At 43.4% G+C, this 13,917-nt stretch overlaps 1 protein-coding gene across 1 annotated transcript; it reads left to right on the top strand.

The window, feature by feature from the left end:
* Window positions 1-478: 478 nt before the first annotated feature.
* DNAAF6 (dynein axonemal assembly factor 6) lies at window positions 479-8,504 on the top strand (the record flags this gene model as incomplete). The annotated part of the gene is made up of 6 exons (XM_084212788.1): window positions 479-583; window positions 2,686-2,749; window positions 3,930-4,035; window positions 5,889-5,985; window positions 6,765-6,850; window positions 8,369-8,504. 6 exons carry the CDS (start codon window positions 479-481, stop codon window positions 8,502-8,504), a joined length of 594 nt encoding a protein of 197 aa, XP_084068914.1.
* Between the last annotated feature and the right edge of the window lie 5,413 nt (window positions 8,505-13,917).

Consider the following 13,917-nt stretch of genomic DNA (forward strand, 5'->3'; position numbering starts at 1 on the left):
CCCAACAGTCCCAACACACACACACACACCTGGTCCTGACAGGCCAAGGAAACAAAACACCGTCACTCTGGGTAAACAATCTCCATGTTGCATTCTACTTTGGCACAAGGCACAGCAAATGATAAGAATTGTTTTTCCTTTCTCTGAGGTTCAGAGAATGTGAAACCCAGAAATATTCTTGGGAAGAATTGTGCCTTGCTTTTCTCTCTGGTGACACCCAGGCACGTGCTGGGCCTCGGGCTGTCCTGCATGGGGCCAGGAGCTGGACTCCCCAGTCCTGATGGCTCCCGTCCCACTCAGCATATTCTTTGATTTTATCTTCCATTTTACATGTTTTGTCATCACTCATACAGGAACTTGGCTTAACTTTTCATTCCCAAACACACAGCAGGAAAATTGTTCTTTACAGGCTGTTCCAAGCACATTTGGTTCCTGCTTCATCTGCCACTTGTTTTTCCTGCACAGGTGAGCAGTGGGTATGGATTTGGACAGCATGTTCTCAGGCTCTTCTCTGCAGAGCCTCGCCAGACTGCTGCGTGATGCTCCAGAAGAGGAGGATGATGGTGATGATGATGATGATGTGGTGAGCCTTTCATGGGAGTTGCTGCTTCTTTTACATATTGTACCATAGCCTTATGTTGTTAATTGAGGAGAAGCAAATCTCTTTTTCTTCAGAGTGAGTAAAAGCAGAATGAAAGCTGTGGTGGTGTTCACAGGGGTCCCAGGATGAGGGAAGAGAGGAGAATCTTGACTCCATATAATCATAATAAATCAGAAGGCTGATTTATTATTTTATGATATATGTTATATTAAAACTGTATTAAAAATAGAAGAAATTATTTAATCAGAAGGCTAGCAAAGAATAGAAAGGAATGAATAATAAAATCTTGTGAGTGACCAGAGGGTCCAAGACAGCTGGACTGTGATTGACCATTAATTAGAAACAACCACATGAGACCAATCCCAGATCCACCAGCTGCATTCCACAGCAGCAGACAATCATTGTTCACATTTTGTTCCTGAGGCCTCTCAGCTTCTCAGGAGGAAAAATCCTGGCAAAAGGATTTTTCATAAAGTATGTCCATGGCAGAAAACCTTAGAAGGTTTTGGTCTGACTGAAACAGCTCAAGGATCCTTTCAGAGTAACAAGCTCTTGAGAATGAGCAAAATGCCCCAGGAAAACGAGGAGACATTGTGAGCACAGCATATGAGGGAGGTTTAGATTTTCAGCCTGAAGGAAAAGAGAACATGGACTTGAAAGAGCTTTAGATACTTTAGGCTCCCCCTTACTTTCCCCTGAAATCTGCTGGAGATGAAGGCAATTACAACCAGATTTGAGAGAAAAAAATTGCTGCTCAGCTTCTGAGTAAGGACCAAAATATCCAGGGGCAACTGAGTGTGTTAATTGCATATGTCAGGCATTGAAGAGCTGTAGAGATAATTGATCACTGGAGTACAACAGGTATTTGGTGGTTGTAAAATAGGGAAAGGTGAACAATCATTCTAAGGTGCGTAATCTGAATGAATAATGAGAGAAATACCTGAATGTGTTCTTCTGCATCAATTCCTCTCAGGAGCAGATGAAAATCACAGTGTTTGGAGAGCATGCATTATTCCTGCAACATGCACCACCTGCCTGTGTGCTGGGAAGAAATATTCCCAGGAGCCCCAGCAATGTAGAAGACCTCTGTGAAGGCTCAAAACTTTGCCAAGTCTCCCAGGATTTTGAGCAGATCATATTTTGACATGGAATAAAAACGAAAAACCAAAAAAAAACCCAAAACAAACAAACAAAAAACAGCCAAAAAAAAAATATCAGATAACAAAAATGGCAAATGCCTGAGTGTTCCTCCAAATCATTCCTCAACAAAGATCTGACCAGCCCCAGTAGTGGCAATGCAAGTGATATTTGGGATCAAAGGGGTGCATATCCCTTGAAGTTTCCTTTTAGTGGGTTACAGATGTGGTCCTTCACACCCCAACTATCCTCCAGCTGTTTAATGCCTGCCTTTTAAACCCTGCATTATTGCTGTACATCTCTGCAGTAAACATCCTGATTTTAAAAAGAATTTGTTTACATCTTATTAATGAAATGAATGACACTTCAGAGACAGAAATGGAAAGTTGCCACAAGAGATGTCAATTAAGTCTGAGTCAATCTGGGTAAATTGAAATCTTTATTTTGATTTAATTTAATGCTCTGTGCATATGAGGCACTTTTATTGAACCAAGGAATCTTCATATATAGAGAAATGCCTCATATTGGCCTATTAGCACTAAATTGATTCATAATTAGAGGAAAATGTTCTTGCCTCATGATCTCTACAGTAAAAAGGAATCCAAATGCTGTGATGGGGCTTTCGTGTAGCACCCTTGGTTTCCTGTAATATTTTCATGGCAGGCAAAGTGTGGAAATTTTGCCAAAATGCCATGGAAACCAAAACTCACAAAACACATCTGTGAGTCCTGCTCAAACCCAGTGTGTCAAGGTCACTTTCTGCTGTGTGAGAGTGAAGAAAAGAGAATTTCCAGTGGTTCACTCATGAAACTGTGGGATAATGTTTTTTCAATTCCACCAGGGACTTGTTTGACCTTAGATGATGTGTTGTATTTACTGACATCATGGTTGGAAGCAAGCTTGGCTCTATAAAAATTGATTTAAGATGCTCTTTCCTTTCTTTGCAGCCCCGCTGTTCTGTTGGTGCCATGACTCCTGGGAGTGTTGGAGCAGTCAAGAAGGAGACCACCAGTAAGGAGGAGTATTTGTGTGTTTTGGCATTCAGTCTCATTTACAGTTCAGCTTTTTTAAAATTTTAATTTAAAATTTAAATTTAAAATTCTGCTGAATTTACAATTCAGACACAGAAGGGCTGTAACAGCTGATACCACTGCAATAAAAGAGGGGTCACTGACATGGGCAGAGCATGACATTCCTTACAATTACACTGTAAAATTATTCCTCTCCTGAAAGCTTAACTCCAAAACATGCAAAGAGGAGCAGAAAGGGTAATGCCAGAGCAGCTTCCAGTGGAGATGATAACAGCTGAGAGCACAGCCTGGTCAGGGGCTGCAGGGAACATAACTGAGCAGCAAAAGCTCCATATAAGCACTCAGGAAAGACAGGAAGGCAGTTTTGCTAAAGACTTGGCAAAGTCTTAGCGTTAAGTTTTTGTTTAGTGTTAAGTTTTTTTGGAGCTGAGGCTGTCACATTACTGAGCAGTTTCATTTAAAGCCCTAAGAAAGGCCAACAAGGGCCAGGGCGAGTTTTGCAGGAAAGGAACTGTGGCAAATGAAATAGATTATTTTTGCTTTTATTGCTATCCAACAATAACCAGAGATTCTACTCTAAAACCTTCAAGTTTCACATTTACCAGCTTACTAAAATAATGTTTTTCCATCCAGCACAGACATAAACCATACTATTCCTCCCAAAAACTTCCATGTGTCTGCAGCACTTTGTCTGGACTGTGCCCAATAATTAATGGGAAGAACTGAATTTCTATGTGAGGAGGTGATCCTCTTGTGAATGACTCTGCTCACTAAAAATCTCCTGTCAGGGGGCTTGTGGAAGATTAGTATTTCATCCCTCTGCACTTTACTGATTTTGAAGAGCTAGACATTATATGCCAGAAAGGAGGATTTCCAGGAAATAAAGGTTGGGTAAAGAAGATTTAAGTGAAAGGAAAACATCCTCCCTCTGCAAATCCTCATTCATAAGGAGTAAGGTGAAGAAGACTGTAATCATTACCTAGAATGCTTTTAATGCAAAGATTTTTCTAAAGCCTAAAAATACTTTTCTAAGCTTTAGAAAAGGCTTTTCTTTTTTTTTTTTTTTTTTCATTCTTGCAAAATATTCTAAGCTTTCAGCAAACCTTGAGGAACAGAGACATTTCAAAATGTGTCACTGAGATTTTTCTCCTCACTTACAGGTACTTTTCAAGTGAAATCTGAAAACAAGAAAACCATTTGGAATACAGAGGAGGTCCCAGAAGGATCTGAATTTGATGATACATGGGACCCTAGAGAAAAGCCAGAGTAAGAGACCTGAGACAGCCTGTGTGGGCTTTACATAACATTAATGGAAATGAGAGTTAAACAGCATCTACAGCCAGCTGAAAAGATTGTGTTGTGCAAGAAGAAAGGAAAGATATCAGTGTTGCATCTAAAGCAATATGTGGAGAATGGTTTTAACCCCTCTCTTGAAATCTTCTGATCTCAGAACAGAAACTTAGTGTTGGTTTTTCCAACATAAGTTTAGGTGCAGTGTCAGTTACTTGTATAAAGTGGGATTGGGAGGGGAAGTAGGTCAGAAAAACGATTTATTAACTTTAAAATATGCCATTTGTGTGAAATACCTGCTTTTTCCTGCTGCAACTGAGATGCATCCATTTTTCCATACTCATAAATTCATAAAGTACTCCAATGTATATTTGCATTTCAAAGATTTAAGCTCTTTAGAGACAAATAGTACTGCAGAAGAAAAGCTGTGTGCAGGCAATTTTGAGCTCTTAAATCTTGTCATTCAATCTTAGTCTGTCAAAGCACAACTTAGAACCAGAGCCTTTTCCCTTGCTCATAGAAAAACAGTAGCAAAAAATATTCTTGAAATCAGGCATGTGAGTTGGAGTGTGTAGAGGTCAGAAAGCCCTGAGGGTCAGTCCATAAAGCAGCTTTTGCATTTCCAATCATTGTTGCAATGTCCTGAAGTGTTAAATGCTGCACATTGTGCAGCAGAATCTTCACCTTTTCCTGCAGGTAATTCAGGCCATGAGGAGTCCAATTTCCCAGTTAAACACAGGACCTGAGGCCCACCTTTCTGAAAATGGGGTTTTCAATTTCCCAGTTAAACACAGGACCTGAGACCCACCTTAAGAGGGTCTCAGCCTTTCCAAAAATGAAGTTTTCAATTTCCCAGCTAAACACAGGACCTGAGACCCACCTGAGCAGATACTCAGTCTTTCTGAAAATGATTTGGAATTCACCCTCACGCACAGTTGTCCCTGAAATGGTCACCTGTCAGGTACAGAACACACTGTCTGTATTGTGGGCACAGAGAAGTTTTTCTTGTGCTGTTCCTTGACCCTTCCCCTCTGCAGTGCTTCTCCAGCCTCAAGCACTTCTGACCCACGTTGCACAGATGAAGGGAGAGAATATAAGTCTTTACAATAGTTCATCAAATGAAGCAAAGAAAATGTGCTAAAAGGAAAACAGATGGCTACAGAGGTGCATCCAGAGCTATCAGACACATTTGTCATTGACTTAGGAATTATTACATATGCAGATGCACACTGGAGATGTGAAAGACTTTCTAATAGCTCAGACAAGTGATCCACCCCAGTAATTTTGCTGAACTTAGTAGGAGTAGCATATGTTATAAATACAAATTCAGTTTTCTTTTCCTCATTCATTAATTACCAAGAGCAAGGGAATACGTGATCCTGCATTTTGTAGATGTGAAGGAGAAGAAAATAAATGCAAAACTACAGTCTGGCTTAAGAGTGTTATGCTCAGGCTGCAAGAAAATGCTGAAAGACAGAACAGAACGCATGTAAATTGTGGCATCCCCCTTTTCAAATCCATTCCCCAGGGGTTTGTGGGGTTTGACTTGCTGATAAGCATTAGGAAGCATTTCCTGGCCCTGCCAAGGCTGGTTAGGGGAGCAGAGGCAGCACAGTGAGTGCTTTGGGAGGTGGAGTAAATGCTTTTCTCCTGTATTCCAGCTGTCCCAGTCATGGCTCTGAACAGAAACCCAGGGCAGATGGATTGGAGCCTTGAAGGGAGACTGCAAAGGAGGAGAGACAGTGTGAGGAGGATTTACAGTCCTCTGAGGATCACAGCCTCCTCCAGCCTCCTGCTCCGTGTTCTCAGGCAATGGCTTCTCTTGGCAGGTATGAGATTTCATTCAAGCAGCACGTGGGAACAGAGGATGTCTTCTTTGGGATGACTGGGAAAGACCCCTCCACTGCCTGCTGTGAAGAGATCGTGGTGAGCTGAGCCTGGAGCTCTGATCCCCTCTCTGTGCCCTTTCTCTGCCTTTCCCACCTCCCCACGCTGCTGAGGGGCAGAATGCAAACACCAAGCTCCACTGCTGCCTCTGACCTCCTGTAGCACTTTCTCCAAGCATTTTTAGATGACATTTACACTTGCTGACCTGAGGAACTTGTGTATCTCCTCAAGGACCAAGTGTGCTCGAGGCAATCCCTGCAAATGCATATGCCCCACATAAACTTAAAGGGAATAAATGGAGCTCTAAGATGAAGTTTCATCTTGGGCACAGGTTTGGAGAGGAGAGGGGCTGGGAAGGAGATTTTTTTCATCTTCCTGCATTTTTTACAAGGTGTGTGGGCTAGCAAAATGCTACAATGCTGACAGCCTTTAAAGTTCCAGCTATCAGATCCTGCCTCAGCATTATATAATCAAAGACCTCCCTGGTTTCTGAGCTCCAGGACAGGTAGAACTGCTGTGTTATCTTTCTAGCAGAAGCAAACTGTCCCTGCAATGCACAAAGCCTGAGGCTTTTGCTGGGTGTTGAACACCTGTCAAGCACATTAGCAGCTCAGGAACTGGAAGAGAATAGGATATCAATACACATCACTAAGCTATTGAAAGCAGTCATTATCACTGTCGGGTTTTCTCTGATACAAATTACCTACTCAAAACGTTGCTCTTTGATACTAGCATTGAAATATTCATGAAAATGAGCTCTTTTATGGCTTTTAGGGCAACATATGTAATCACAGCTTTACCTCTGCCCATCGTTTCAGATTAAAATCAAGCTGCCAGAGACAAAGTACTCAGACATCACATTAGACATCCAGGACAAGGTTCTTGACCTTCGAACTCCCAAAAAGTAAGTGCAGCACAATTGATAGAAGTACAGTTGATATCCTGTTTGAAATGGGGTTTAGCCAAGCTTTTAACTGCAGTCTGGGTGGAAAGCAAAGCTAAAGATTGTACTATTAATAACTGCTTGTGAAAAATAAATACAGGAAAAAAACACCCATAGTCCATCCATAGGTGCACAATCTGGCTTTGATTCTGTGATACTGTCCAGTAAAAATCTTTGGGACAGATTTTGGCTGCTTAAACAACAAGTATCAGGGGCTCAAAACATCGGACAAAAAGCTGCCCAAGGTCTTGAAAGATTTAGTCTAGTATTCCTAAGCACTAATTTGTACAAACAGGTATGACTGAAGGTGGTAAAAAAAGTGCAGATAAATTTTCAGTAGCTGAAAGCCAAATTAGGGACATATCCAAGCACAAATGCAGAGATGGAAATGTTACAAGGTTTTCTAAAGAGATTTCCTTTGTTTTTTTTTTTTTTAATAGGGCTATTTCAAGCCTACAAAAATAATCAACTATCTGATACACTCTTGGATTTCTCAGTCTTCCTCCATCTCTCGCTCAGCGTGCAATTCCCCTGCCTGAGATTTCCAGATAATTCCCATGTCTGTTTTGCTCAAAGTCCTTCTTCACAAAGACTGCTTTTATAAGAAACCTTAATCCTCTCTGGGCTGACTTGCTGCACTGAATGGGGTGTGGGAAGATCTATATGAGAACAGCTTTCTGCAGATAAATTCCAGGTGCAGGCCATGGATTAAGGCCTAAATAAGTCCCCAGTAGACTAACTATAGAAAAGCCACTTTTCTCTGCCAAAAACCAGGCAAAATCACTTACCCTGTGCTTGGTTTTAACCCAAGGATGCAACAGGAGTGGAAGAAGGTTTGGGAATGTTAGTTTTGAAACTGGAAAATTGGGAGGAATAATTGTTCAGCTAATGACTTGCTGAACCTATGGGCAGTAAAAGAAGTAGCTTAATGCAATGCTGCAGATGTAGAAAACCTCAGCATCCTTTTCCTTTTGCAATTCTATCTTTTTGGTGACTCAGATCTGCCATTATCTTCTCAGTACCCAGCTGTCTCTAGTCACAAGCCTAGCAAATAAAAAGTTCACCATAAATCTGATGGTTGCTTGGGTACAGCCTGAACCAGTGCTGCTTTCACAAATATAAGTGCAAGTCTTCTCAGTATGAAGGAAACAATCAAGATGTCAAGTTCTACATGCTGAAAAACTTTGTTCTCCCACAAATGGGTAGAAAGATTCCAAGCAGCTGCTTCCAGCTCTGTAGTTCTGGGGCTGCTCCTAAGCCAAGCTGCTTTTAAGTGATAGAAACATCTCAATATTCCTACCAATACCCAGTCTTGCTGTGCATGAGGTGTTGCAGGACCCCCACAACCCATCACAATAAGATCTATTGGAATAACATTCCCTGGCATGCTGACTGAGGAATTGCAGGAGTGACTTGCAATGGCATCTCAGCTGCTCCCCTGCTCTGAGACACTGACATCCCCTGTGTCCTCTTTTACAGCAAGCTGCTGCTGCACCTCCCCTACCCCGTCAACAGCAAGGAGGGGAGAGCTCGTTTTCTCTCTGAAGAGGAGATCTTGGAAGTCACCTTGAGAGTATCAAGGAAGTTGGATTTCATAAATTTTTCTGATGGGTAGAAAGATGGAGAAAGTTTGCAAAAACTGATGTTCTAGTTTGAAGACTTTTGGAAACCCAACTTGTTCTGAAATAGTAGATGGCTTCCCTTGAACAGTCCAGGGGAATGTCTCTGGAGAAATGAGTCAGGAGGAGCACAGCACCCACAGCTTCCAACAGCCCTTACCCTGCTCTGGTTGACTTTCTGCTTCCTCCAGTCTGGAACAGACCCTGTGAATCAGAAAGAGGGAGATTTCAGTTCAAAAGCCACAGAAAGCCTTTTGTGTGGTCTTGGCTGAGAGGTGGCACAGTGAGGCTCTGGACAATGTCTGCTGCTTTGGTACCATTCCAAGCCTTGCAAGTGCTAATGGCCTTGCTTGGTCTCCAGTGCTGGGGCTGGGGCCAGTCCAGAACCTTCTCTTGCCTGTTTCTTGGTGAGAATATCATTCTTCAGGGATCCATATCCACATCTGAGGCTCCTTTACACTGGCAGAACAAGTTAACCAGCTGTAGTTGGGTTGCTGAACATCTCAGCTCTTTTGAACAGGTTTTTGACAATTTATGGTTCAGTGTTGTCTAGTCACCTGCTGTCCCTCCACCTATTTTTCTGATATTTCTTGATTAATAAAATAATAGATTCTAAGAAACAGTTCCAGTTATCTTTGAGTCTGCCTTCTTTATATTATGCTCTGAGAGACCTCATAAAAGTTGAGATAAGAGGAATTTTGCATAACAAAGCTTCTCTCAAAGGGCTGAAATGCTGCAAAATCTGTTCTTTGGCCTTCAGGTCCAATCTGGAGACACAGAGTTGGGTAACCAGGGTGTTTCTCTCAGTAGCTGCTGGGCAAATATATTAATTTAACATTGTTAGACCTGCAGGAAGCAAAGGTACTTGCTCAATGATCAAAGTGGAGAGGACAAGCAGGCTCTGGCGTGTTAATGGCACACTTAACCAAAAGCCTGTGAGTGCTTTCAGAGCAAAATGGCTCTGAGTCCTGCAGTCTTCTGGGGGTGGAAGTAGAGGAAAACAATTGCCCAGCCAGGCTGCAGACAGCAGCCATGCAGCTAAACTTGTGGCAGGCTGTAATGAGGAGATGGATACTCCATGATGGACTGCAGGCACTGACAATGAGTTCAAAGGTGCAGTCACTGCATGCTTGTAACACACTGCATTATAACTCCAGGACAAATTAGGCTGATGTCTGGGCATCTCAACCCCTTCCCTGAAAAGTGAACCATTGCTTGGGTCAGAATAATCCTAATCAACTTCTGCTTTAGCCTTAATGCACTGGAAAGCAGATACTTCATTTATGATTCATCACAAGCTGTGAAATATGCTGATAACACTCAGGGGCTACTCCAATTGGTATCTGCTTAAGCTTCCATAAATTAGATCTAAATGTCTCTTATTCCAAAGCTGTGGTTGAGCAGGACAATGTAGATGTATGAGAAAAGGCTGACATCATTCCTCCTGACTCAGTTTTTCCCTCCTGTGCTTGCCAAACAAGCTGTTTCTTGGAAAAAGGTTGTCTTTGTGGTCTCTAGACAATATGTTGCTTAATTTTTGCATTTCTTATGCACATTACAAGAAAAGTGGAAGATTGACCAGTATTTATATGCACATGAAGGTAACATTTGTCCAAATTAATTCAGTATATCCATGGCAGGGTACAACTCTCCTGAGCCCTACTCCAGTGCTCTATCCACAAGGTTATGTGGCCTTTATAATTGGCAGTAGTAATTTACTAAGCCTTAAATCATCAAGCTCTGCTTAGTTTAATGTCAGTGTTTGATACTGAAAACAGTGATGAGTCTGGCTCATTGTGCGTCTCTCCAGTGTTAGTTTCTTATGAAAATGAGCATATGCCACACTGGTATCCATATCATAATTTATCTCCAAAAATTTTTTAACCTGAGGGCATTTTATCAGCATTCAGGAGACAAAAACCTGAGGTAAGTATGTTCTGTAAGGGCTGACTTTTTTGCACAGGTTTGAGGGCAGCTTTGCTTTGCTGAAGTAGCACTGGCAGAAATCCTCCAGGAGGGGAACCCCCTTTGCCTCTGAACATCAACACTGGTGTGGAAGTGCCTCTCCAACACCTGCAAGCATCTTAATTAATCAAAATTATGAGCCCAGTTAAACAACCCAGCCATTAAGCCCCAGCCATTAAGCATCATCAAGCTTTATTTGGCTCCCATAAGAAGCAGCTTGATTAAATGTATTGCAGTTAAGTGGAGGGTACTGCAGATGTGGAACTGAGAAGGAGGCTTGTTTGCAGCAGCATCCCAATAAACTGCAGGTTCTCATCTCACCTTGTTCACACATTCTGCCCTCCAGTTGTGGTTGCAGAGCCACCATCCCCATTTTGACTTGTTCCTGCCTTCTCCCAGAATGATGGTGGTGTGCTAAAATACATGGCCCAACTCACTCTCTGAATTTCACCTCTTTTCATATTCCCCTTTGTCCACTTACTGCCCTGGGGCCAAGACACTTGCCTCATTCTATAGCTGGAGGAAGAGAAAACCCAGATGAACTCAATATGAACACCTGAGACGGTGCAAGAACTTAAATTTAGATTTTTCCCTTAAACCTGCAGGCCCTCACTCTCACCTTCCTCTGGTTCTGCTGTTGATACCATCATATACACCTTCTGTTTGTCTTAAAAGACTACTTCATTTTTCTGCTGTTCAGTTTGAAGTTTGTATCCAAACTCTGTGTACTTCTTGCACTGTGTGAAACGCTGCTTTATCAGTCTATCCTTCCCTCCAGACAAAGTTTATCTAAAATGACTAAGCTGTACCTACGTGTACAGACACATCTGTCTCCCTCATGCTGGAGCAGCTCCTTTTCAACCTGCTGGTGTTGCTGTGGACCTTCACCCTCTGCTCTGCAGCACCTGCAGATTCCTCCTTGTTCCCTGGGATCCCCTTCAGGAGTTGCTGCCACAGACAGACAAACAGACAGACAGTGATTGTCTGCCTGTGGTCCTGGCTCCAGGGAAGGTGCCTGGAATATGCTGGGGGCTGGTTTGGTTTTTTTCCTGTGATCTTCACAAACAGGAGATGATTTTTCTCTTGGTGTCTCTCTTCATTCTGTTTCCTCCTTCGGGCAAAATTCACTTTCAGACTGTGATGAATTCATCAGAGGATGGTGAGCAGCATCTCTGTTTTCCCCTTCCCATCACGGTTGTTTGTTCTGTGCTCTTTCCAGGAGACTCTGATCTCTTCCCTCCTTTCCTGAGTGCTTTACCTCCCCTGCTTGTTCTCCCATTAGGACATTTCTCACCAGAGCCTCCTGGCAGGTTGCAGCTGGCACATCTGACCCTCGCTGGATGTGCCTGATGCGGGTGAGGTGCGTGATTCATTTCCCCTCACTCGGATCAGGGCTGGGTGAAGAGCTCTGTCCTCCCTTGATGTGTGTGCTGTCTGTGTGGGTGGGAAGGGGACACGAGCAGGAGCACCACAGGCAGAGCCTGGAGGGTGTAAAGGCACTCCTAGTGAAGGGCCATGGCACAAAAGCAGCAGATGCTGCAGGCTGTGAGGAGCGTTGACAGAACTGAGAGGCCTCTTGAGCCCTTGCTTCAAAGGTGCCCAGTGGATCTGGTTATAGAGAAATGCACCAATTCAGAAAAAGTCAGAGTCATTCAGAATCTCAGCCTTCCCCAAGGCCTGAAAAGTTTCTCTCTGCTTCCTGATGTGTGTCCCCACATCCCAGGTGAAAGCTTAGAGAAGTTTTTGAAATCCACTCCAGGGCGACAGTGACACAGGCAACAGAGGAATGCCTTTGGTTCTGGAGTACTTCTCTCAGTCCATGGGAATCTTTGATCATTTGGGGCTTTCTCATCTCAAGGCCTCCCTTTCATGTTTTTTCTCTGCCTCCACACACTCATTTCTGAAGAGAAGATCATAGGCAGCTGCCAGAACGATAGCAGCTACTGTCCACCTCCAGTCCTTAGAGACCATCTCTCTTTAATTGGGTGTCTCCTTTGTGCACCTCAGCAGCCTGGAAACTCACTTCTGATGCTGATCAATATTTTTTTTTTTAACCATGCCATTTTAACTTGACGGTATCACAAACCCAGCAAACACTTCCAAGAGTGCTATGTTGTATTTACTGAAACCATTCTCTGATTCTATTTGGCAGCCTGTCTCCTGCAGCTGCTGAGCAGAGAGAAGAAGAGCCACACACCTCTTCTGGAAAACTCTTGTCATGTCAGAAAGCTGTGTAAGAAGGAGCAGGATAGGAATGGAGATGGACACAGCTGATTTTATTAACACATCAGGTGATGTGAGCAAGGCAGACATTTGCCAAACAGTGGCAGATTAGGAAATGTAAGCACCAATTCTGGGAGCTCTGGGTGGGTTCAACCCCTGACAGGGGCCAGGTAATGAGAGTTTAACACCCCTGGGGATTTCTGTGTCTGGGAACTGCTGATGGGACCTCCTGACCCAGATTCCTGTAATTATATCCCCAGAGCTGCTCTTGGGGGGCACTGGGGCAGGCTGGCGAGTAAACAGAGGGGGGTGAGGGATTGACTTCACCTGGGATAATCAGCCATACCTTTTCTCACCTGAGCTGAGCCCAAGGATTCCATCCAGGATGAGGTAAAGGGTGAGGAGCAGCTCTGGGAGAAACTGGATGAGCAGGGGCTGTGTTTAAGGCAAACTAAATGGTGTGTGTGGATTGAGCAGCTGAAAGTGAGGGAGTGATGTGAACTGGGCAAAAAGCACAAGGGGGAGAAGAAAGACGTTATCAAAGCTTCTTTAAAGCCCCTGTGTTGAAAGGGAAGTTCAGAGCAGCCAGCCACCCTGAGCTCAGGGCTGATGAGAGACCTTTGTTAGAGTGCCACCAGCACTGAAAATGCTGTGCCAAAAGAAGCTGTGGGAAGGGGACTGTGCCTGGAATAGCTATGAGGTCTCCAACAGGGCCTGAGCACTTGAGTCATGGAGATTTATTGGGCTGGGAACCTTGTTTCACTCTGGGGGTCAGACTAAGGTGGCCCATTGCAATTACTTTTATCAACAGGAGATGAAAGGGGAATTGGTGTTGGGAGTTCGTGAACCCTCTCAAGTGCTCCCAACAGCCTGAGTCTGTGTGTTGTCCTTGCAGCACCTATTTCTGGGGAAGCAGAGCTGTGTGTGCAGTGCCTGGCTGACAGATTGCTGTGCCCTGACCTGGAACAGGGCATGTCACATCTAGTTTTAGGCCTACATGCATATGTATGCTTGCTTCCATCCTTTTCCCTATTTAGAGCATCCCATGCTTATTAAAAAAAAAAAAAATTAAAAAAAACCCACCCACAAAAATAAGCACAAATAAATACCACAAAGTTCTGCTCTAAGATCAGTAGGTAAATAGATAAATGAGGGCAGTAGAATTGTTCTTATTCTGGAGCCAGGTGCTACCTTCAGACCAGGGGTAGGGCATCCCTCAGA

Source organism: Fringilla coelebs, assembly GCF_963513975.1.
Source record: "Fringilla coelebs genome assembly, chromosome: 11".
Lineage (NCBI taxonomy): Eukaryota > Metazoa > Chordata > Aves > Passeriformes > Fringillidae > Fringilla > Fringilla coelebs.